Here is a 24,024-nt window from a genome sequence, read left to right as displayed (position 1 = left end):
TGTGAGCATTTACAGTGAATCCCTTCACTCAGCTACTTATCAACACATACCTTTCCTCGTTGGGATCGGCATTCTATGCTTATCGAAGATACTACGATACACATTCTTACTTATCGAAGATACTACGATACACCCCCTATACTTGTGGGTCATCAACGACGGTAGACTCCTAAAGACATATCTCCCAGACAGCCTGATCGCGCCAGAGTAGGCACCATCCAAGAAGGATCGTACCGTGGAGAAATTATTCCACAACAATGTCATTGCCGCCACGACAACGTTGTTGATCGAAAAACCTACTCGCCTCCGCAGATTCAATAGAAACCAGGTGACGAAGACATTGATTCCCAGATACACCGCCAACAACGAAGGAAGACATCGTGTTGGTAGAGGGAAACTTTATTCATCCCCACCGCCATCATCATTGGAGCGAATGGATGGACGAGAGAAAACCTAGCTGCTAGTACCTACACCCACGAGAGGATCCCTGCGACCCTCACCCACCGACGACCATGAGGTCGCCAGGGATGGGGAGCTGTCGGGATCGACACCGGAAGGGGCAGTGCACACGCGATTCGGTATCCCCTTTCTCGTCTCTCGGGAGAGGGAAAAAACTAGAATCGTCCTCTAGTTAAGAGAAGATAAACCTTTTTTTATTTCTCTCGCGTCCACATCGTCAATTGTTCTAGGTGGCATTGTTGAGATATAACCATTGTACTTGCCCTTAAGGAGTACACCATGTAAGGATATAGTGTTTGTTAATACTGCCTTAGTTTTGTACCAACTAATTTAGTGGACCAAAGTGTGTTAAGACTAGTCACAATGGGAAGTATCATACACTAGTATCATGCACATGATACTAGTTTAACCCCACAATGCATAGTATCATGGTATCATCATATTTAATGTTTTGTAGAATCTCAATGTAAATGTGTGTACATGATGTGTTTACCATTAAATTTTCTAGTTTTACGTGCTATGATACTGTATCATATTATGATACCACTCTCATCTCTTACCTCATTAATTGGTGTGCCACATCAGATTTTTGCCAACATAGCATACATGATACTACTTATGATACTTTCATTGTAGCTAGTCTAAGAAATAAAGTTAATTGCATAAGTACTAGGTAGATAGAGACAGCGTCGTTAGGCTCCAGCGAACACGTTCTCGTCCCCGCGCGGAGGAGCCCGTCGCCGTCGTGGAGCCAGTGGAAGGCGGAGCGGACGAAACGGCCAGTAGCAATCCCCAGTGGCGACGGCGAGGTAGCGACGCGCGTGAGGGTGGACGTGGAGCTGCCGCGGCCGGAGAGCCGAGGGAGGCGCGGCGCCGGCGCGGGTCTGCGTATTGATCCATCCAACTTGAAGCCGCCGGACGTGAGGCGAGGACACGACGGGGCCGTGCGCCCAGCTGCTCCGCCGCACACACGGCCGCTGGTCCCCGGCCCCGTCTCTTTCTAATCCTGTGTGCCACCGGACAGGGGTCTTTTTCAGGGTCTGGAAGCGGGTTCCTTCAGAAAAAGGAACGCTCCTGTAGCTGTGTGATTGATTCATAAAACGCGCGCTGGCAGGAAGAAGCGGCTGGAGAACGGAGACTGTACATACTGTACCAACCTGTCTTCGCTCGGCCGTGCGTCACTTATGTTTATGTACCTCTACATCCTGTGAATACAGTGAGATGATCCTAATTGCTCGTGGTCCAGCGTCAGTAATCACAAACGACATTCGCTAGTTGGCGTTGGTGGCCAGACCTGAGCTACCACCGGCTAACTGAAATACCAGCACACCCCTGCCGGCACCCGCGCTGGAACCCTGAAACTGATGGCACGGGTAGTGTGCTACTGCTCAGTGCTCACCATAGCCTGCTTTTACTCGCAGAAATGCATCAACCACTGGTGTCGAACAACATTCAGCAACCCAATTCGCATGGTAACATGCAGTTGGAGCGAAATCCCAGGTGGTACTGGACCAAGTTCATACACTGAAGAGCAGTTTGTTTGGTTCCCAACAAAAAAAAATTCAACCCCGTTTTTGCATATTGTTTGTTGCCAACTAAGCTGCAATCTCTATATGAACTAGGAATTTTGGCCTGATTGGCAATCTACCGTCCTCTGTTCTAATTACCACTTCTCCCAAGTGATGACATTACTCCTCATCACTTGAAACACAAGAAGCAACATAACAACAAAGCAAACTAACAAACATGACTATTATAGCCGTTTAGTCCTAGCTATTTCGAAATAGCAGTTTAACACAACTAGTTTAGCCCCAGCTAATACATAATGGTAGTTCAACACACAAGTAGTCGACTTATACACACAAACAGGAGTAGTTCATAACACAACAAAACATGAAAATGCTTTTTCTTCGTCTTCACTTCTGAAGTTGCCTCTGTCGGTCCCTATAGCGTATGCCCGCTCCTACCTCTTGTTCTGCCAGGCGGCGTTATCGTTGACAGTAACACCATGGCTATCATCAATCTCTTCAGGTATGACTTCATGTTTCTCTGGGAAGAACGAATTAACACCTCATCCTAAGATCCAGTTAATTATGCAGAATGATAGCGTAACCTGGGTGGAGAAGGTGTGGAAAAGCTTCTGATCAAGAATCTTAAATTTGTTCTTCAAAGCTGTGAATGCCCTCTCGACCGTGACTCTAAGGCTAGAGTGTCTAAGATTGAAGAGTTCCTTTGGCATTCCTGGGGTAGAACCTTATAGAGAGCTCATTGAGGTGGTACCTTGTGGATCTGAAGGGTGGGAGAAAACCAGGATGACAAGCATAGCGAACATCAGCAAGGTAGAACTTACCCTAGGCCATCAACTATCTCCAAGCTGTCAGTCAGAATCGTAGCATCATGGGCTAGCTCATCCTTCCCACCCAGCAAGCACATATGTGAACTTTATCTCGGAGTCAACAGTAGCAAGCACATTCGGGCTGGTGTAGTGCTTTCTCCCTCTGTAAGCAAGAGCCTGGCTTCTAGGTACTATCGATGTTAAATGAGTGCCATCAATGGGCCCAACACAATCCTCACATGAACATGAACAAATGGTTAGGCGCTAGTGTTGTACAAATGTGTAATGCACATGGTTCACCTTGAAATATGATGTACAAATGTGTAAATCAGTTCTACAAAGTGTTGCTCACCTTGAAATATGGAAACCAGCTGTGACTATTAGTGATCTTGCTAGGAGTGTTGGAAGATGCAGGCTTGATCATCTCTCCTCTCAGTTCTCCAATGGCATAGAGGACTTCCTTGAAGTAACTAGATACTGTCTCAGTCGATCTCTTCCAAGTGTTATGGATGACTCGAAACCTTTGGTTGTGCCCAACAACATGGAGGAACATAGCCACTTGCTCCTTGATACAGGTGTGTATGCTATCTCTGAGCAACTGCCTAGACCTCAATCTGTTAACGAGTTGATTAAAAGAAGTTTTTTTTCATCCTGAGCATGTTAACAGATTCGACATCACCATTGTTGTAGATGTAGTTCAGCTTGTTCATCCTCTCTCTGTCGTGGACAAACATTGGTGCATATGTGATGCGATGCCTAGTGTGTCGACGAATGGCTCTCGCGTGCATACAAAGACTCGTGCCTGAATCACAGCTACGAGGGCACCCGCTTGAACAAACATCTTGTGTGGGTCAGCCTAAGCATTTCTATGTGGCATAATCATGAGCTAAATCGGCATGAATCTAGGCTAAATAGGGGGCGGGAGTGGTTGCTTGAGCTTACAGTCTTCTTGGAAGGCGTCCTCATTCTGCCGGAGCCGGAGATGAAGGGGATCAGAGGTTGATGGAGGCTGGGACGGGTCACCGTTCCAGGAGATCGGGCACTCTCACATCAGATGGACAACACGACGGAGAGGTTGATGGAGACGGAGGAGATCTTGGCAGCAGATCTAGATCACCGTCACCGTCGCAGATTTAGATAGCCGCAATCTTGTCTTAGGGGGTTTCGTTTTCGCTAGGTGGTGACCAACTATGGCGGGCGGTGAGGCTACTCTACGCGTCTAAACGTAGAGCAAGTTTGCAGCTCCCGTCTTTTCCACCACGTATCCCCACGCAGGAGTGCGGCTGATTTGCGATTTGCGCTCGCCACTGTCTGACAAAAATGGCCGAATCAACCGTTTCTCGCGGGCTAACTTACATTGCGATGCAGTTTTTTCCATGCGATCTTGCCAACAAATCGACTGATTTTTGGCCGAGTGGAAGGGAGAACCAGCATTCCAGCCAAACACCCCCCTATGAATAGAGTAAGACGGTCCTTAACGATCGTGGTCCACCGTCAGTAATCACAAACGACGACGTTCGATACTTGGCGTTGGTGTCCAGACCTGAGCTACCGGCTAACTGAACTACCAGCACATCCCTGCCCGCACAGACTAAAAACCTCAAACTGATGGCACGGTTGGTGTGTAGACTACTTTTACTCACCAAAATGGATAGTGTCAAACAACATGCAGCAACTCAATTCGCATGGCTATATGCAGTTGCACCAAATGTCAGGTAGATGCTACATCGGGTTATTTAACTTGGCAAAACACATCACAGGGTAGAGGATGGTACAGACAGATACCACAAGTGCACAACATCTCAGCATAGTTAAGTACAAAGTTTGACAGGATCGTTCGGAGTAAATACATACATCAGTAAGTGCATTAGACAAACACACACTGTGGTTATTGAACAGCTACACAACCATCAGACACACGCAGATGGCATTCCCCGTCTAGTAACCATAGCTGGTCTTCTTCATCATCCTCGCAAACTCACCAAAGTCTATCTCACCGTCACCTGCGGTGGACCATAAACAATGTTAAATCGCTTGATTCCCCAGCAGGATGAGGTTCAGACAAATGATGTTCACTTTGAGTCCTCGGCAAAGAGAGAAAGGGCTTACCATTTTGATCTGCCTCCTGTACCATTTCTTGGATCTCTTGGAGGGTGAAGTTTTCACCCAGCTCCTTGGCGATACGCTGAATGTCAACATCGGAAATCTTCCCCTGCAAGAGTCACACAATGTACTCAAGTTAGTATGGTAACACTCTTCAAAAGGACAGTTGGTGTTAACATTGCTGAAGTTCTAACATATGTATTGTGTTTGCTTCACACTGTGAACTGCAATAGGAATTATTTAGAAAAAATAACAAATTATCATTCTGGACAAAGCCACCAAGAGATATCCGGTACTTACTCTAAGACATCAACCTAGGCCATTCAGACTTAACACTGTTTTCCAAGGGCACATTTTGACTGTCAATTTCTACGAACAATATGTTACTATGAATGAAATGAAATATACATTGAATATTATATTTCATCACGGATCTAGTACCATTTAGTATTCTGGTAGATAGTCGTATTTATTTCTGTAAATGGAAAATGTTTGACAGGAAAAGATTCTAACACGACTTGCATTGTGACTTAGTAGTTAAGTTACCTATTTACTAACTTGGTTAACTGATTATGCATCTACAAGTAAAATAAATGCCAACCAATTAAGCACCTGGAAGAAGAAAATGGCCAAGTGCCTACTAGGAGAAACATGCTTACAAGGAAGAAAGACTGAGAACTCTTACATTTTTATCTTGGTCAATAATCCGGAATGCTTTTGTAAGCTCTTCTTTAGTATCTCTCTCTCCAATCTTGGCAGTCATCATGTGCTCAAACTCCTCATAGTCTATTGATCCACTGCCATCTTTGTCTACATCAGCAATCATCTGGTTGATTTGCTGCATTATCCAAAAGCAGGGTGGTGTGTCAGTAGGAGGGGCTTCCTCAATATATTGTAGGGGTAGCCATTTAGTATTAATGGAAGGGCTCAATAACCAGCTTTTTTAGATGAAAGAAAAAGATATTACCCAAAAGGAAATGTTGGGAGCTACACAACATCACTAAGAATAGCACACAAGCATAATTTTACCCTCAATCTAGATCTGTTCAGTCAGTATTGCATTATGAATTCAAGAAGTAACAAATTAGCCAGTCTATCACCAATAGATGTTTGATCATTTCAATGGTCCTACAGGTTGCAAGACAACTACGAGATCTCCTGATAAGTTGGGAGGAAATGCAAAACAAAATAATTGATGAAGTAGATGAATCGTACCTCTTCTGTCATCTCAAATCCCAAGGCTCTACAATGAAATGCAACAATTTCAGGGTCAGTGTTGCTGACACAGGAAAATGGTGTTAGAATGTCAATGACTGGAATTCTTACCTCATGGCAACATTCAACTCTTTGGCGTCAATGGTTCCTGCGATGCAACACATTAAATAAAGGCATCAGCTGAAGGAAGCAATACGGCATCGGCAGATGCAAGTGGAAAGACAAACAAACAGATCAATTACCAGAGTTATCCGTGTCGAAAAGATCAAACGCTTCTTTGATCTCCTGCCTCTTCTGTTGCGTGAGGCCATGGGGGCGAGCTCTGGGCCTCTCCCTCCTGGTCTGTCCCTTCATGGTAGACTACAGTGCAAGCACACATATCAGAAATTACCACCACGATGTTACCAGCCTGATACTATCAGCCAAGCGAAGCAATGTGCATGATGCTATTCAGCCGAAATTACGAGAAAAGGTTGCAGTAAGCCATTCTGGCATTCAAGATGTCATGTGTAAACTTTGTACGCGAAATTCAATTCCAGTTCTTGAAAAATCGATACTTTATACGACCGTGCAAATTAATAGTTACAAAACGGCTTCCACCTATTCTGCGTGACACGGGCGCGGATCAGGCTGCCTAGCGGCCCGGTTGAGGAGGATGGGTGGGCATCCTTTGCGATGCAGTCTCCTAGAGAATAGGTATCTGGTTTTCACGATGGGGAATTGGGGATTCGGGGGAAGATCACCTCCTGGTGTGTTGATACCAGGTTAGCAGCCGCGCGACGTCGGCGGGGAGGGGAACGAGTCGGCAAGCTGTGTTCGACCAGGATGCGTCCAGCTCGCTCCTCGGACGCGGCCTACGAGGCTCTGTAGGCGGCGACGGCGGGCAAGGAAGGGGGGGATCTAGAGGAATGAGAGGAGGAGGAGCTCACCATGGATGACCGTCGAGTAGGATGAGCCGCCGACGATGAGGTTCGCGGCCCGCGTCGATCTGCCGGTGGGTCGAGGGGAAGAGCGATGTGGGTCCGGTGGCCGTCGATCTGGTCGCAGAGAGGCGTTGAAGTTTCGGGGAGAGGGCTGGTTCAGGGGTTAATGGACCGGGCCGCGTCCGATAATGGATCGAATTCGTATCCTTAACGCGTATGATGTGTCCGAAACATCATTTTTCTCACGAGTGTACACACGCCAAATAAAGGGATTTCAGTTCAAAGGAAAATGGACTAGAAGGCGTGTTGCCTACGACTGCAGACTGGATTAGTAGTAGTCTTCCAACATCCACAAAGCCGCTTACACTTCAAGAAATTAGACCAACTTTTAAAAAAATAGCTAGACACGACAAATAAATAAATGAATCGATAAAGTCATTTATAAAGACCCAAAATACAATAAAATGTACTCTATCTGTTGCATAATTTTTGTCGTGCCACAAGTATGATAGAAAGGTTGCTTCCTCTTGAGCTTCTGGAAATCTGAATGACGATTGGTAATCGTGAAGTTCGATCGGCGTTGGCCTGTAATAATCATGAAATATCGAAGAAATGGTTGCTCGTCGTTCTCCCACAACTTTCTATGGACCCACTTAACCTTGTAAACTACAACATCCACGAGCACCGTTCCTACTTGTCAATTGATGCAACACTAAGATGTTTTGAATTTTCTTTTAAAAAATGTGAAAACTTCATATGTAATTATGGCATAGTATCATCCACATAATTGCTTGTTTGTGCATTGTGTTCAGCTTTTTTTTTTTCAATAAGGAATTGGTGCACGGGCCATTTCACCCGACGGTACGAATCGATAGAGAAGAGTGTGTACAATATATTTCAACACTCCACTTCTGGATAATATGTTTCAACACTTCCCCTCACAGCAAGGCTACACACACATTGGACGTAGTAGATCGATGAAAGGCCGCATCATTTTAATTTAATAGTGCATTGGTCAGCTCTTAAACTTGAGACCTGTTGGATCTAATACCACTCCTTACATTCCTTCTTATAATGTGTATCATTTGTTTGAAAAGACAAACTTACTTTGACCAAGTTTTGGAAAAAAAAATTACGAAAATCTGAAAAATTAAATAAATCAAATATGAAAATACATTTCACGATGAATCTAACATCACTAATTTGGTATTTGAAATACTAATCTTATTTTTCTAAAAAAAACTTTATCAAAGATAGTTGACTTTTTTTAAAAAAATACACCTTATCTCAAGTAAGAGAATTGAAGTGATGGAAAAGGGTGTGCAATATATTGGGCCTTCATGGGTGATGCGGTGAATCACAATTATCTCACCCGTCACATTTTAGTTTATTTTGAACTCAGGGGCAATTGCCTTGATCAATATATTAATTTGGCAGAAGAAGATTTGCCCCGTTATTAAACTTTTTTTAAAGAGGCCAAAAGTTTTGCCCTATTCTATTGATTAAGTAGAAATAGTTTTACAAAGAACCTGGTTACGCCCTTAATACGAAGGGAACTACTCTCGTAGCATCACATTCTCATACATTTGTCACCCGCCAACACCCAAAACAGCCTAGCCTAATTTAATCTTGTGGAAAACCACCGAGGGTGGTGCATGCTTGTTGTTGAAGACTCAAGCATTTCTGTTATTCCAAATCTCCCAAGACACAAGGAGGGTAAAGGAGGCCACGTCTTTACGCTTTGTCATTGTGCCCCACCAAGGATGGAGAGAGGCGTCAGGCCATCCATTGAGGTCAAGGGTTTTGAATGCCAAGCCACTCCTTGAGAAGACCCCAAAGTTTAATGGTGTAGCTGCAATTGACAAGAAGGTGATACACGGACTCCAAAACCCGCTTGCAAAGGGGAAAATCCTGGCAATTTGACCAACATCTCTTTTCCAACCGGTCATTAGTCCAAAGCCTATTTTGGAGCCACATGAAAAGCTTGGTTTTTGGCGGAGCCCAAACCTTCCACACTGAGGAGCGGGATGATGACACGCCCAAAAAAGTTGAGCGCGATAGGCGGAAGTAGAATAATAAAGGCCGCTCTCGGTGAGGTTCCAAGTGATCTCGTCCTCAATATCATCATGGAGGGTGACCTCCGCAAGTTTAACCCAAAGAGAGATGTATTGGCAGATATGCTCCAAGGTGAACACCGCGTCCATGTTAATTTTAGAGATCCAACCGTTGTTGGTCATGGCCTTCTTGACATTCCAATTTTTCCTTGTAGAGATTTTGTATATGAGAGTGGCAATGTTGATAGGCTTTTGTCCATGAAGCCATGGCGCCTTCCAAAAGGGTGTCTTCACCCCCATTACCCAAAGTGATAGTTGTGGAGGCATAAAATAGGTCCATATCCGTGTCACTGCAAGGATTGCCAAGGCCTATCCAAATCTTGGATGGCTCTTTCCATTATTTCCAAGGCCACCGAGGCTTTTAGGTCTACAAACAATATCCCAGTTGACCTTGCATTTGCCGCATGAAACCTTGTCGGTACCTGCCCATAAGAAAGCTCTCTCAATTTTCTTCATGTTGTGCATGGAGCGGTAGGAACATTGAGGGACGTGAAGTGATAGATAGATTGAGAGAGGCAAGGACGGGCTTGAAAAGCGCGGTGCGCCCCGCTAAGCTGACGAGCTTCCCATTCTAAGTGGGGATTTTCCTGACCGGTTTTCCTCGAGGGGTTGGAAATCCGCTCTTTGGAGGCACCGGACCAAAAGCGGTAGACCAAGATACCTCAACGGAAACGTCGTTCTAAGGAACGGAATACCATGAAGGATGTCATAAAGGTCGATGTTGTTGCAACGAATTGGCACAACGGAGATCTTATGGAAGTTAATGCAAAGGCCCGTAACCTCTCCAAGACCATGAAGGATGGTGGCCAGGTTTTGAACTCCGTGCTTGGAGGGCACAATAAAAATAGCCACATCGTCCGCGTAGAGGGAGGTTCTCAAAATGGTGGCTCGCCTGCAATCTTATGAAGCAAACTATGGGTGGAGGCAATCTCAAGGATTTGGGAGATGGGGTCGATGGCGAGGACAAAAAGGAGGGGCGAGAGGGGATCCCCTTGGCGTAGCCCGCGGCCATGCTTGATAGGCGAGCCCGCAACTCCATTGAGAAGAACCCTTGAAGATGTGGTCACGAGCAAGGCCACAATCCAATTCCGAAAGCGCGAGGGGAATTCGCGCTTTTGGAGAAGGTCAACAATGTAGTCACAACGCACGGAGTCGAAAGCTTTTCGGATGTCAAGTTTAAAGATCAAAGCCGGCGTGTTCCTTTTGTGAAGCCTCATGGAAAGGTTTTAGACATACAGGAAGTTATTGTGAATACTCCTTTCCTTGATGAACGCGCTTTGTGCCTTGGAGACAAGGTCGTCCATATGCGGGGCAAGCCTAAGGGAAATCATCTTGGCGATGACCTTGGCGATACGATGAATAAGGCTAATGGGACGGAAGTCGGGGATATCCTCCAGCCCATCCTTTTTAGGAAAAAGGGTAATGTTGGCAGAGTTTAACCAATGAAAGTTGGTCACATGGAGGTCCCCAAAGTGATTGATAAGTGATAACTCGCATAACGTCTTCATGAATGATATCCCAACAATGTTTGTAGAAGGCACCCATATACCCATCTGAACCAGGGGCCTTGTCACCCGGAAGAAGGTTAATGGCGTTTTTTACTTCATCCTCCGTGAAAAGGTCATCAAGAGAATCCAAATCCAGCTCCTCAAAGTGAAGGCCGGCTCAATTGAAGTTCGTGCAGCAACGTTGCCCTTTACCCATGACGTCCTCAAAATGGTCAGATATGACCTTCTCTTTATGGCCGTGGTCAGTGATCCATCCATTTTTATGCTTAAGGAAATGGATGTGGTTCTTCCTTCTTCGTCCATTAACTTTCCTATGGAAGAATTTGGTATTAGCAACGCCATCTCTAATGCTCTAATGCTGGTGATCATTGAGCATTGCCTAATACGGGCGTGCTCAATGACCGCAGAGCTCACTACCTTCCTCTTAAGCTCGTCTCTCAAAGACCTTTCTTCATGAGAGAGAGCCCTTGACTCTTGTGCAATATCCAAATGCAAAATGATGAGAAGGGCGGCATGGTGCAACAGTTTGTTGGTGGAGAAAAGGTTACGACTTCAAGCCGATAAATGCTTTCCGGTGTGTTGGAGCTTGTGAAAAAGGATTTGGCATGGCTCTACATGTGCGCAAGGCGCTCCCCAAGCTTTAGCGACCTCGTACTTGAACCCGGGCACCCGCAACCAAAAGTTCTCAAACTTAAAGGAACGGCGGGTAACAAGGTCCCCTATCATCGGCGAGAAGCAACGAGCAATGGTCCGAAAGGGAGGACGAAAGGGCGAAGAGGACATGAGAATTGAAGGCAAGGTCCCATTCGGAGTTGTAAAAGAAGGCGTCAAGCTTGCAAAGGGCGGGGTTGAGCCTTTCATTGCTCCAAGTGAACCTACGGTTTTGGAGATGAATCTCTTTGAGCTCGCAATCTTGTAAGGCGGACCAGAAGCGATTTATATGGATTTATATGGCTACAGCTACAGTTGACATTGGCTTTGTTCTTTCACTCGTCCGGTGGATTTGATTGAAGTCTCCGAGGACCACCCATTTGACCACTCCTAAGGGTTTTAACCCTCAAAGCTCGTTGAAGAAGTCATCCTTTCTCGCGGAGGTGGAGGGATCATAGACAGTTGTAAGCTTTGAACTCTTCCTCGGAATTGATAATACTCGTTCTACATGTGGGTTAATACTTACTAGAGTCTTGATGCCTATTCTACAGCTCATGGTGATCCTACTCGGGTGAGCAAAGCACTGAGCACGTACACATTGTTAGTCCGAACATTTCATTGTTGGTGTGAATTATCCTTTTGGAGGATGACCCAGGCGCTGCATCCAATAATCCGGCATCCACTTTGGGGACCTCCATGTGGCCATCGGTGCCCTCTTCTCTTGCACTGAGGCAGCCCACTTGTTGTAGTTCTTCCTTCATGGACGCAACGCCTACACACAAAGTAATGTAAAGAAGTCAGGCCAACTATTCTGAAAAAAAGAGTTTGGCCAACTATATTATTAGAAAGGTGAACAACATTTCTATTAGACAGCAATATGACTGGTACGACTAAAAGGTAGTACTGAATACAAACCTCTCTCTCACTTGATCATCCAACATCCATCGTATCGATCGTCAGCAGACTTGAGTCTCTTGTTGCCGCGACGTCGTCTGGATTCTCCAATCCAGTTTGTATCCTCGACGTCCTCGTCAACGAAATTCTGATCTGATCCCTCTGAGGAAACGCACGAGTAGGTGGTTCTCTTGCAAGTATCTGGTCATGTTACCCACCCAAGTTAGCGATCACTGCCGAATTTCAAGTGCTCAAAAATCCAGTATCAAACAGATATCTTGACTGTCTGCACTGCACAGAACGTACCTGCAGTCCTGGAAGGGGAATGCTCTCGCTTGCCAGAACGGCTCGCAGAAGACCGTCCATGGCTCGTCGCACTTGCTTCGGAGCTGCTGCTGGATTCTTGTTCCGTCTCGGTGGTCGATGCATCGTCGTCCGTACAACGGTCTTCTCCATCTTCCTCATGCTCACAGCAGGGTGGTCTGATGATCTGCTCAACCTTTCTGCAGGACTTTGCTCTGACAACCTTGGACGTTGTTCTGGAAGGTCTTGGGGACAGACTGAAGAGTCCTTTGAAGCCGATTTCATGTTCGTGCAATCGGTTCACGAAAGATTCCTGCAGTAAGCTAAGGTAGAGCATGTGCTTCTGATCCGTCCACCCAGCAGAGGAGCACACCGCCAGGAAGTCCTGCCAGCAGAAAGGAAGAACTTCATGAATCACGGCTCAGAGCTTAAACCATCCGCAAAAAAATAGAGGTGTAGTAGAATCTGTGTACGCATGGCTGAGGAACAGCATGAAAGGCATATATGCCTACTATGCTAGGAACATCCTAATATCAGTCAGCATGGTTACTGCCTAACAACAGTCGTTTAAAGTTCGAATCCACAACTTTCTTCTACTCGACATTAAGGACAAGTAAGTTGCTACGCCAGCCACGCACGCACATGGCCAAAAATTGACATCTGAATTCGCAGTAACGAATCATCAGGTATTCGCCGAGGAAGAAGAGAGTACTTACCGGCAAGCGCGCGAGCTCCGGCAGATGAGCCGCCATCGTCTTCTTCGCGCTCGCTCCTAGTCTTTGCCCGCTTCGTCTCGACTCCGGCGTGCTCCGGCGGAACGACCGGCCGATCTTTTATCCTTGGTGGCGTCGCTTTTCCACGTGGTGAAATATCTGGAAGCTGTTACTCGCGTGCGGCAGGTGGGTGTGGGGAGACTCGCCGCACCGCCTACCTCGTGGCCTCTTTATTCTCGTCCGGGTGGTTCCACGACATTGCTGGCTGGCTGGCTGCTAAGATATTTTGCAGGGCAGCGATATTTTCTTGTCGACGACATTATAAGAAAGAAACATTGCAGTTCTTTATTACGTGGTAGAAGCACGATATTTTTCTGCTCGGCAATACTAAGGTTTGGGCTTGGACGAGCTGGTGGCTGCCCTGACGGCGCACCTTGTACTGGTAACAAAGTTTTGATGCATCTTTTGTTTGGGTGATTACTTTACGGGACGATCGGCTGCTAGCCTGTTACATATCCGATTGCATCCATGATTCATCCAAGTCACCGTCGTAATCGGCTGTCGCGGTCGCCGACGAGTTCAGTGGTCGCTGTCCTTGGCAGTTAGCAGAATGAAGCTGCTTTCTCTACTACTTAAAAAGACTAAACTGGTTCCTTATTCTGCCTAGCCAACGATACGTCAAACACTTTCGTCGTCATCGTCGTACTTCCGTTCCGCACCTGGGCCTGGGCCGCTTCCGCCCAACCTCTCATCCTCACACAGGCGCAGCGCGACTTGGTCACGTAGGGTTTCTCGAACCCACGGACGCCGCCGCCGCCTCCCCCTAGCAGCCTCAGCGCGTGCCGTCGCCCGCCTCAATCGCTCCACCACGCGCATTGCCACTTGCCTCAAACGCTCCACTACACGCGTGGCCGCCGCCGGCCTCATTCGCTACCCCACGTGCGCGACCACCGCCGGCCTCATTCGCTTCCCCACGTGCGCGGCCGCCGCCGGCCACAATCGCTCCAGCACGCGTGCGGCCGCTGCCGTCCTCATTCGCTTCCTCATGTGCGCAGTGGCCGCCGACCACAATCGCTCCACCATGCGTGTGGCCATACGTGCGAGATGCCTCCCCGACTAAGCCCTAGCAGTAGGTGCGGGAGGCCGTCCGAGGTGGCCGGTGCCGCGAGGAACGACGCCGTCGGCAGCCCCTTCGCATCCTCAGTCTACGCCAATCTCGCCGCGGAGGCTGAGCGCAATATCCGACTTGCCGCTGACTGGCTCCACATGGACATCATGGTACGATCCATCCACTCCTGTCTCCGCATTTATATTTCCTTAACACGCCCAATCAATCCTCGAGAGAAGCAGTACCCGATGCTGGTTACGATTGACACGCCCACTGCTGTGGTAGCTTGAATCAACTACCGCTGTGAGTGGTAGGGATAATATAGGATTGAACTACTGACTTTTATTTTCTGCACACAACTATGGCTTGCAGAACATTGATAATCCAGTAACATCGGAATTGACTGTCTTATGGAGGACTACTTTCTGCTACTGAAACTCTCAAGGTTCATATGAACATCGTTATTCTATCATGTTTGCATTAGTTTCTGGTTGAGATGTGCTATTGTGCAGGTACACTAATACTATTCAGCGATGGCATCTTATTTTGCGAGTGTTTGTTCAATCATGGAAATTCAACCGTAGAAGATCATTTGTCCTATGCTCATTGTGTTCGTTTTCTACCTTGCACAATGGGTGAATTGGTCTCTACTTTCTGTTGTAGATGCAAACATATTAGTTTTGATTTGTTATTGAATTTTCTTGACAGTTAAGTGGTTCTCGTGTATGGTTGTTTATTGCTCATTTATTTAGTTACTAATATGCATAGGTAGACCTTGTCCATAGTGGGTGTTTAGGCCAAGTATGCAGGTCACTGTATACATGCCTACAAGCCTCATTTACTGTATACATCCACTTTATCCTACATAATTAATTTGTCAACATAAGCAAATGACTTCAGCTTTTTAGCTTCTATCCCTTGTATGGTTTCAGCAAGGGACATACAGATTTTTGTTGCATATCTGAAATTAGTTAATATATAATTTTACTGTGAGAATGCATAGCATATCTATGCATCCGTGCCGTGGAGTTGGTGGCTAGCAAGGTTGATATACAAACTAAACGACAGGCTGGACATTAAGATCTTCTGGAAGAGGGAGCAAGACACATCCTGATATTGAAACAACGGACTGAAATCGCTTCTGGATTTGCACTAACACAAATTATATGCATTGAGGTGAGTTTCTTATAGCTTCTGCAATCGAGTTTGACTCTGTTTGGAGTTCTGTCAGTAAATAATCTTACCATTTAGTTTTGTCGGCGGTTGTCTCCCGTGAGCTTATGTATGTTCTATTAATGTATAGGACTGCAGGTCGCTGGGTTGCATAGGCCTGGCAGTTGCTTGCTGGAGTGACTCAGCCGAGCAACATTACATTATGAGTAAAAGGTAATGCTATACATGTTGGTGAACCCTGTTTCATGAAGGATGAGCAAAGTGAGTTGTGCAGATGGAGTGGTCTATGTGTGCTTGCTACATTGAGACTGATATCGTGCCTCTCTGCAGTTGTTTTCGGCATTAAAAATTCTACTTGTGCAGTTCCATAATCGGTAGCCCCGAGTGATCATTTAAAGAAAAAAATCATGTTTTCTATGGACCGTGGAGAGTTGAGGAGTGGAATTGTTCCATACAGCCCAATTGCACATGGGTTTTTCGATGGAAGTGACAACTGAACAATTCTCTCGCTATATCTTATCCGGTACGGATGCAATCGCTTGATTTCTGCAGCAATCTGTTCTTTTTGGCTACTTAGGCCTGAACTATTTTGTATTCCTTTTTTTTAGAAAGAGCATACACGCAATAAAGCTGGAGAAGAACAAACTTCTTTGTCTTCAAATGGAAAACTAGGTATTATATGTATTGCACCTAAATCCGTATTTTGATGTCTTGCACTAATTATTCTCCCTTACCAGGAATGAGGAAGAAAAGTAACCTTGGTAATAACGGGTATTTATTAAAGCTGACTTCATACATCACAACCTGGTTTGTATGGACGCACGGGTGACACTTGGGCGCAGACCAGAAGTGATAGCTCCCATGTATGATGTTCTTTAGATAGGTTTTGGTACACTCCTTCCTCTCACCCTCTTTCTTCCATTAGTGCGAGATTTGGCAGATTGGAAGATACGATTCATGCTTGTTGGTGATTAGAATCTTGGCTTCATGTTGGGTTGGGGACAGTGGATGAATTTCAAACCCGTGTAAGGAGACTAGAAGCTCGGCTGTCACGTGTAACATTACCACATGATTTGCATGGTTCAGTTGACTTCAAAAAATATCCATTTTGAGTACGTAGCCTTATCTTCATTCGTTAGAGTTCAGTTTCAGAAGATAACTTTTTTCTGTCATTGTGTTGCTTGCAGTATGAATACTTATCACCTTAACCTCTCACTGTTGATTCTGCTCAAGCTTTGAATTGTGTCGAGTTATATAATCCGTGAAACCATACTTATCAGCTTAGCCTCTCACCGTTGATTCTGCTGAAGCTTTGATTTGTGTTGAGTTATATAATGCGTGAAACGTAACATCAGTATATATGTAACTTAACATGTTCAGTTTACCACAATAAAAAATTCAAATAGTTTTTCAGAATATATCTTTTTCCTGTCATTGTGTTAAGATGTTGACAATACTTAAGAAAACAACCAATATGTCAAAACAAATAAGATTAGTCTTAGATACCCTTTATTTCGAGGAATTGGATACCTACTTTTACCTGGTGTGTCTTAGAATTTGACTGCATTTCTTCAACTATAGCCATTATTATTTGCTAACATCCTTCTTTTATTTGATATATACAGATATGTCATGTTCGGACTTGACCACATCGATTGCAACAGTTTAGAAGTTACTATTCCAAAAATATATGTGGTTATGTTGTGAATGAATAACCGGATGGACTGCGTTGTTGAAGTCACCTGCAGAATTGATGCACGCGTGGCTTTCAGATGCACTTGACCATTGTAGACAACAGTGAAGAGGTCTTTGAATGGTGCATCGGGCAAACAGGTGTAGATCAATTTCTTCAAATATCTCCTAATGAATATATAGAACTCCCCAAGGTATTAACTCATCAACTTATCCAGCCCTCATACAATGTACCAATACTTGAGGCGACACTTTGCAACATCCGCTTAAATAGTTAGCTGGAACTCTCTTTGGAGCTCGAGCTCCATGTACCTCGATTTTTGGAAAAAAATTAAAATCCACGTTTTAAGGTTTCAAAGTATTCCCAAAAATTATGGATGTAGCTAACGATGGTATTCTACAATCATGCAAAACCTCAATGATAAATACCTTATACTTCGGGATAGACCAAAATGACAAGTTCTGACAAATTTACGGACTTTCAAAATGTGTACTATTCACTATATTAGATGTTTAGATCTACACATTTGTCATTTGTTATAGCCCAAAATATAAGTTATTTCGTATTCGTATTTTTTACAATTGTAGGATACATAACTACTTGCAGATTTGTTTTCAGATTTTGTTGAAACTTCAAACAGGGTTTTCGAATTTTTCAAAAATAAGGAGCTACGTGAAGCTTGAGCCCCAAAACGCCACTTTTACTCTACCTTCCCATGGGTGCTTCTGTTTCTTCTGACACATAAGCAATAGTGCCCTGTTTTAACAAGGCCAGTTTATTTCTTACTTATGAGCAAATGTATGTTTTCTTACCATTACTCAACTTGAAAACATGTGCATAACCCATCATTTCGCTTATCAAAATATTGCCTTTGAAATTTTTATGAGCTCCATTATGTGCATCATTTGAGATGCAGCCTCCAGTCCAGTGGCTGATGCACAGGTCTTGTCGGCATGTCAGGTTGCTACTGCTTGCTAGCATGATTCATACTCAACTTTGCTCGTACCGAAGTTTGGTGTGACGTTGAACCACTTGGTCGAAAATGCAATGTATCTCTTCACTCTTCTTCTGAACATGAGCTTTACGGTCGCTACAGCAAACACCGGCAAGTCGGTCAACAGGTATGCCGAGAAGACTGAGGACCTCCCGGTGTGGGAGATCACGAGAGCCTAGAAATGTGAATTAGCTCCTCATGTCGAGGCTAGCAAAGAAGGATTGTCGGTGGCTGAGAACGAAATATTTTCTTACATCGGGATGATGGCCTTGAGCCCTTGCCTATGTTTGGTGACACATGCGTTCAGCATGTTACGTAAGTAGAGTGCTGACACATCTGCCACCGGGAACTATATGTTTTTTTATTCCTTGATGAAAATATGTTTCTAATGGTTCTCTGCTCGGACAGGCATGTGGTTTAATTTAGAAAAAATGTGAGTAGCCTTCCCATGGCGTTGCCTGGTATTGACCATGTCTACTTATATTGTGAATAGCTTCTTAGATATTATTTGTGGATACATTTAATTTTTGTTCTCATCCTCATAATAAGAAATGCATCTCCAGCTACGCATCTCCAGGTCTTATGAGGATACATCGCTTCCTGAAAAAACTAGCATTCATACCACCGGCTTGTCGACGAAGCTTTTTACCCCAACCATTATTGAATGCTATGATCCAGGTTGTATTAGGATATTTATGAATATCAAAGTGAAAGTATTCCTTCAGTTATACATGTGTTTGCGGGATTCATGTTTTGTGAAAAAATAATACATCCAAAAGAAGATATTGTTGAGTTGAAAGTTATCCAAAAGAAGATGTTGTTGAGTTGAAAGTTAAGACAACCGAGAACACATGTGCTTACCGTGGAAGAGTAACAAAAAGATATAAAACTTGAAACCACCCAGAGTAACAAGCTTGTAGATTGAAGTGTGGAGTCCTCATTCAGCAATTCTTGCGGATTGTTTCATGCATCCACAAGCTTTTAAATCACTCTCGTTTGATCATTGTCCAAGAGAGGCAAATATGGTAGCTCACCACATAGCACATCTGGCATATGAGGGCAATAGTGGTTTTGGCTGGGATGGTGATCCACCGGAGTTTATTCGTATTTTGATTTTAAATGATGTAATAGTCCTGAACAATGTAACTACTATGTGAGAGGCAGCAAGTTCCATACGCACTCTTTTTTTCCAGGGTACCGAAGGGGATTGGAAGGTTTTTAATGAGGCGGCTTGCTGACCGAATATATTTGAGTTGTCAAAAAAATATGTTGTCTTGTTATTGCGTTTGTTATTATCATGTTGTAGTACATTATAATGTCACTCATTTGTTTTGAATTTTCATACTCAGTTATGAATTATATATGTGCATTGAGAAATAAAATTTTAAGACCCGTGGCAACGCACGGGCATTTGTACTAGTCCAACAAAAAGAAACAACACAATGGAGCTGCATTGGGTCAGAGAGAAGAGATCGGTGAAGATGGATAAGACCCAGCATGCCAGATATTTCCGCCGGCAACAAAAGATCTGCGCGTGTTGCCGCGGCGGCACTGACGAGGCCGTGATGAGCGCTGACTTCACATAGCATGGCCAGGGGTGCGAGGTGACAAGGACAGGGTCTGACATATAGTTTTTCTTCTAGCCACTGCCAACTGATACTCACATAGTACGACAGTTCACCAAACATGGACTCGACCACCTCCCAGGAAAAACTATTTCACTCACTCCGTGAAAACTGTATCAACAAGTCATCATCTTTTAGTATCAAGTATATAAAAAGTTCATTATAACATACTACGTCCTTTGTAATCTTTTTTCCAAAAAAAAGTAAACCTACACACTAAAACGCAACATCCATACGTATCTAGACCAAAGCTTTTAAAAAAAACAGTATATGCCTGCTCGTATTCAAGTACTCCCTCCGTCCCATGACTCGTGGTTTTTGAACTGAAAACAAGACAAGACTTATGGAACGAAAAAAAAAAATTGGCCAACACTATGTTTCACACCATATCAATGTCAGAAACGTCATTCACTTTTGAACGTAGGGAGAAATCACTATATCCAAACATGAATACGCGAAGAAAATGTGAGATTGGCCATAAATAAACTTATTATTCAAGGGTACAAAGAACAACCGCCTCTGACATTGCGACCTTAATACATGATGATGGTGTGATCCCGAATGAAACACCGTACCCCAGCAATGAGCTTTCAGTCCGACAAATGGTTTATTTGTAATCAATCATTCAGAAGAGAAAACCATCTTTTGACATATGGGGAGGAGAGCAGCTAGCAGAAAAGGCCCAAATGATGTCTTCCTCACTCAGCCCTTTGTGACGCAGCAAGCTCTTCCATCCTCTGCCGCATTTTGTATTGCAGCATGGGTGGAGCACAATCCAAGGCAGTTTCCCCTGCTCAAAAAGTTCACGAACGTCATCAACTTTATCACCAGTGTCATTTGAGCATAGCAGCATTGATGGTTAAAGTATCATTTTTAGAAGAAGCAATCTACAGCAAACATTCCTCTGCATGTTAAGTGCTGATGTGTATACTTTAGTTTATCTGCTTCTAGAGGCTAAAACACTGGATATGCTACTAATCAAGTTCTAAATTTACCTGATTGGAAAAGCCCATAGATATAGGCTTTTCTCCTACAACAACTTGTATATAAGTTAAGTGACTACAAAAGTAATAAAAACATCTAAACCACCAAGGAGTAGTTGCAATTCAAATAATTGTGCCCTCTTTTTTTCATGCTAGCTGCTATTTTGCTTTAAACTGCACGGATATATAAAGTAGAAGGAGCATTTGACAGTATCAACATAAACTGAGTGGAAATGGTAGTCCGGATGGAAATATGTTGAACAAATAGAAACTTTTGTGCTTAATGAAGGTTAATAGACTTCAGCGACACATCTATGTACAGTATTTGATAATGTATGCCATCCATTCCATGGAAAAACGCGTTCAGATTGTAACAATAACCAACCTTGACCATTTTTGCGTTGAATATTTGCTCCACTGTCCATGAGAATAAGAGCAATCTCAGTCTGGTTAAATAGAGCAGCCTGCAATTGTTCATAGGCAGATCTTTATTAGACAGAGATTTGTTACTATTTTTATATCTAACTGCCAAACAAAAAATCTTGTGTGGTAGAATAAAGGATAAGTACCAATAAGCTATTTATAAATGATGAGGACGAGTAATCATGTTGATATATGCATAGTGATTATTAAATTGCAGAAAATAATATAGTATCTGCAGCTGGTGCATACATAAGCACCAATTCCAGGGAAGACAAACTGATCCAGTCAAGTGTATCCGCATGTGCTGTATATCATACATGCATGGGTGCTGTGGCCTTTACATTGCAAATGTTTCAACCCATGTAAGACTATTCATTATAAGCAAACGGTTACTCAAATGGTAGAGTGATGTATGAATATAAGTTGATCACAGGGGAGTCAGTAAAAAATAAGACATACCAAATGTAGCAGAGTAAATCCTTGCTTGTCGCAGTAGTTAGAATCTACTCCCTGCCAATTTAATTATAAGAATCAAGTCGACAAAGATAAAACAAGAGAAAAGATAGAATAGCTACCTGGCTAAGAAGTTTCTTCACAGCTTTAATATCCCCGCCTTTAATTGCTTCTCTCAATCCCTAAAAGGAATAAAGACTGTATTTAAACAGAAGACTCCAAGATTGCCAGGGTAGAAATATCACATGTACCAGATGGGTTAAATAAGGAAATATGTAAGGAGAAGTACTGAGCTGTTTCTAGGCTCACCTCTCCAGTAACTTCATAGTCAGACGGAGTCTTATCATTGATATCGTTGCTCATCAGGCCAAGATTTAAGAATGAGCTGGAAAAACAGTGAGGCACACAATAAGATGAGAAGATCGGTTACAAGAACATTTGTTAGTAATGCATATATGTAATCTTCCTATACAAAAGGGCAAGGTTTGTGACGGTAAGATAATGAAAGTTGATAACATAGTCCAACGAACCTTGAATTGCTGCTGGAAGTAGCTGCAGCCTTCTTCGTGCTTGGTTCTGGTTTTTTCGGCTTTGGGTTTGGTTGGGCAGTTGACGAAGCGGCGATGATATTCTGCTGCATAGAACAGTTAGGCTGGTGCAGTCCTAGCACAATCGATTGAATGGATTGAACTGTCGTCTACCTTTACAGGTGCGGGTTCTGGTTTTGGTGCCTCGCATATGCACAAAGGCATCCCACATTTGCACTCAATAACGGCAGCTGCACTCTGAGCCGCCGAATTTTTCATGGGTGACGAAGCATCATCTTTATCCAAATTCAGCCCTGAAAAGGAGTCTGCAGCACTCGAAACGCTCTCGGCCGAACTCGCTTTATCAGCACCACCACGTCTGCAACATTACGCAGGAATGTGTTAATTATACAGCCAGAAATTCTACTTATATCCAAACTAAACATAAGTGGAAATGACCACACAATTATATTCCAGCAACCGGGATGATTACCTGGAGGAGGATTTGTTGAAGCACTCATAGCAGACCCTGGCGTCCGTGTATATCCCGTACTGAGGCAGGGCCTGCAACCAGTCGAAGCAACAGAGTTCAATCAATTAAGCTTCACAGCCCCAACTCCCCAGCCCCAGGAGCTTCCGTAGGTAGAGTATAAACATGATTCCTACACAGAAGCTTCATCAGCTTCGGGTTTCCTACCATGTGGTACGAAGAGTGCTCGTGGCAGAGCGTCCTCCCGCAGCAGCGGCAGTGATGCTGCAACAGCGTAAAATTCGTCAGAAAAATCAGAGGCACGGTGCTCCCGCCGCTGCCAGCCGATCTACGGTGCGATTCGCAGCAGCCAAACCGAGAAGTATCTACGCGGCGGATGTGAGAGGGAGCGGATGCGTACGCGGCGGCGGAAGGTGGAGAAGGTGCAGCCGCAGACGTCGCAGTTGGCGGACTCCTGGAACGGCGGCGGCGTCTCCATGGCCTCCTCCGGCGGGACTGGCGGCGAACCTGAGATCGGATCGGTCGATCGAACCGAGGAGCTCTCGGCGGTTCGCCTCGCCGATCTGAGCCGAGGGAGATGGTGAATTTGGGAGTCGCCGACGACGGCGAGAGAATTATTGCTTGATTTCAGATGCGCGAGCACGGAAGGGAAACAATGCGTTGCTGGGCAGTTTGGGACCGTCGATCAGTGGTCTATCTACGGCCAAGATAGCACCTCCCGTGTTCTCCTCTGGCTCTTGCTCCGTTTAGGAAACAAGCAACAAGTATCAATCAAGTCAACTAATAGCGCAATAATAACGCACATAATTTCAGCATACTACTAATAACTTCAGCTCTATAAGTCCTAACACATTCAGAACATGAAGTGTGCCATTTAACATCTGACAGCAAAGAAGTGATTCAAGATCTTCAACGACTAATAATTGCAAAGAGGTATTAGCACCCCAGGTACAACAACTTGTCTAGGAGGAGCAAATTCATACAACAACTTGCAAAAGTGAATGTTGTAGTACACAAACTTGCATTAAGGGAGCAAATAGGTACACAAGCAATCAGAACGTGACATGTGGCATTATTTGTTTTACAAAAATACCCATGTATGTCTTTTGTTTTGAACTTAAGACCCTGAGTTGCCTTTCATGCAGGTCCCACCTGTAAGTGGCTTGCACAAATAATTAAAAACTATACAAGACTAAGCAGTTGAACTCAAGACCAAACACCACAGCAAACATAAAGATACCAGTACACCACGTACCACCATATGCCATTTCTTGGACATTACCCTCTTTATATTTAAAGCGTGAATAATTGTTCAAGCACAACACAGCGTGGACGAC

The 24,024-nt window shown here is 44.3% G+C and overlaps 3 protein-coding genes across 4 annotated transcripts; all 3 read right to left on the bottom strand.

Annotated features, from left to right (window-relative positions):
* Nucleotides 1–4,570: 4,570 nt before the first annotated feature.
* LOC124674079 (probable calcium-binding protein CML13) lies at nt 4,571–7,163 on the bottom strand. Its single transcript, XM_047210114.1, has 7 exons — nt 7,042–7,163; nt 6,355–6,472; nt 6,224–6,260; nt 6,113–6,140; nt 5,583–5,735; nt 4,904–5,006; nt 4,571–4,797 (listed from the first exon to the last, which is right to left on the bottom strand). Exons 1-7 carry the CDS (start codon nt 7,042–7,044, stop codon nt 4,733–4,735), a joined length of 507 nt encoding a protein of 168 aa, XP_047066070.1. The 5' UTR covers nt 7,045–7,163; the 3' UTR covers nt 4,571–4,732.
* A 4,321-nt stretch (nt 7,164–11,484) lies between these two features.
* On the bottom strand, nt 11,485–13,444 carry LOC124676072. The gene is made up of 4 exons (XM_047212151.1): nt 13,222–13,444; nt 12,509–12,890; nt 12,224–12,403; nt 11,485–12,080 (listed from the first exon to the last, which is right to left on the bottom strand). The coding sequence occupies exons 1-3, from the start codon at nt 13,255–13,257 to the stop codon at nt 12,231–12,233; spliced, it is 591 nt and encodes a 196-aa protein (XP_047068107.1). The 5' UTR covers nt 13,258–13,444; the 3' UTR covers nt 11,485–12,080; nt 12,224–12,230.
* A 6,818-nt stretch (nt 13,445–20,262) lies between these two features.
* LOC124674825 (vacuolar protein sorting-associated protein 27-like) lies at nt 20,263–23,267 on the bottom strand. 2 transcript variants are annotated; one of them, XM_047210880.1, is made up of 10 exons: nt 23,088–23,267; nt 22,895–22,951; nt 22,691–22,761; nt 22,372–22,576; nt 22,201–22,304; nt 21,980–22,055; nt 21,793–21,852; nt 21,677–21,727; nt 21,180–21,258; nt 20,263–20,601 (listed from the first exon to the last, which is right to left on the bottom strand). In XM_047210880.1, the coding sequence occupies exons 1-10, from the start codon at nt 23,163–23,165 to the stop codon at nt 20,510–20,512; spliced, it is 873 nt and encodes a 290-aa protein (XP_047066836.1). In that variant the 5' UTR covers nt 23,166–23,267; the 3' UTR covers nt 20,263–20,509. The 2 variants fall into 2 exon arrangements, with proteins under 2 accessions (XP_047066836.1, XP_047066837.1); XM_047210881.1 differs by having other exon boundaries at nt 22,201–22,301.
* Nucleotides 23,268–24,024: the final 757 nt, after the last annotated feature.

Source organism: Lolium rigidum, chromosome 7 (assembly GCF_022539505.1).
Source record: "Lolium rigidum isolate FL_2022 chromosome 7, APGP_CSIRO_Lrig_0.1, whole genome shotgun sequence".
NCBI classification, from domain to species: Eukaryota; Viridiplantae; Streptophyta; class Magnoliopsida; order Poales; family Poaceae; genus Lolium; species Lolium rigidum.
Note: the sequence above shows the minus strand (reverse complement) of the source record. Positions and strands in the feature narration are given on the sequence as shown.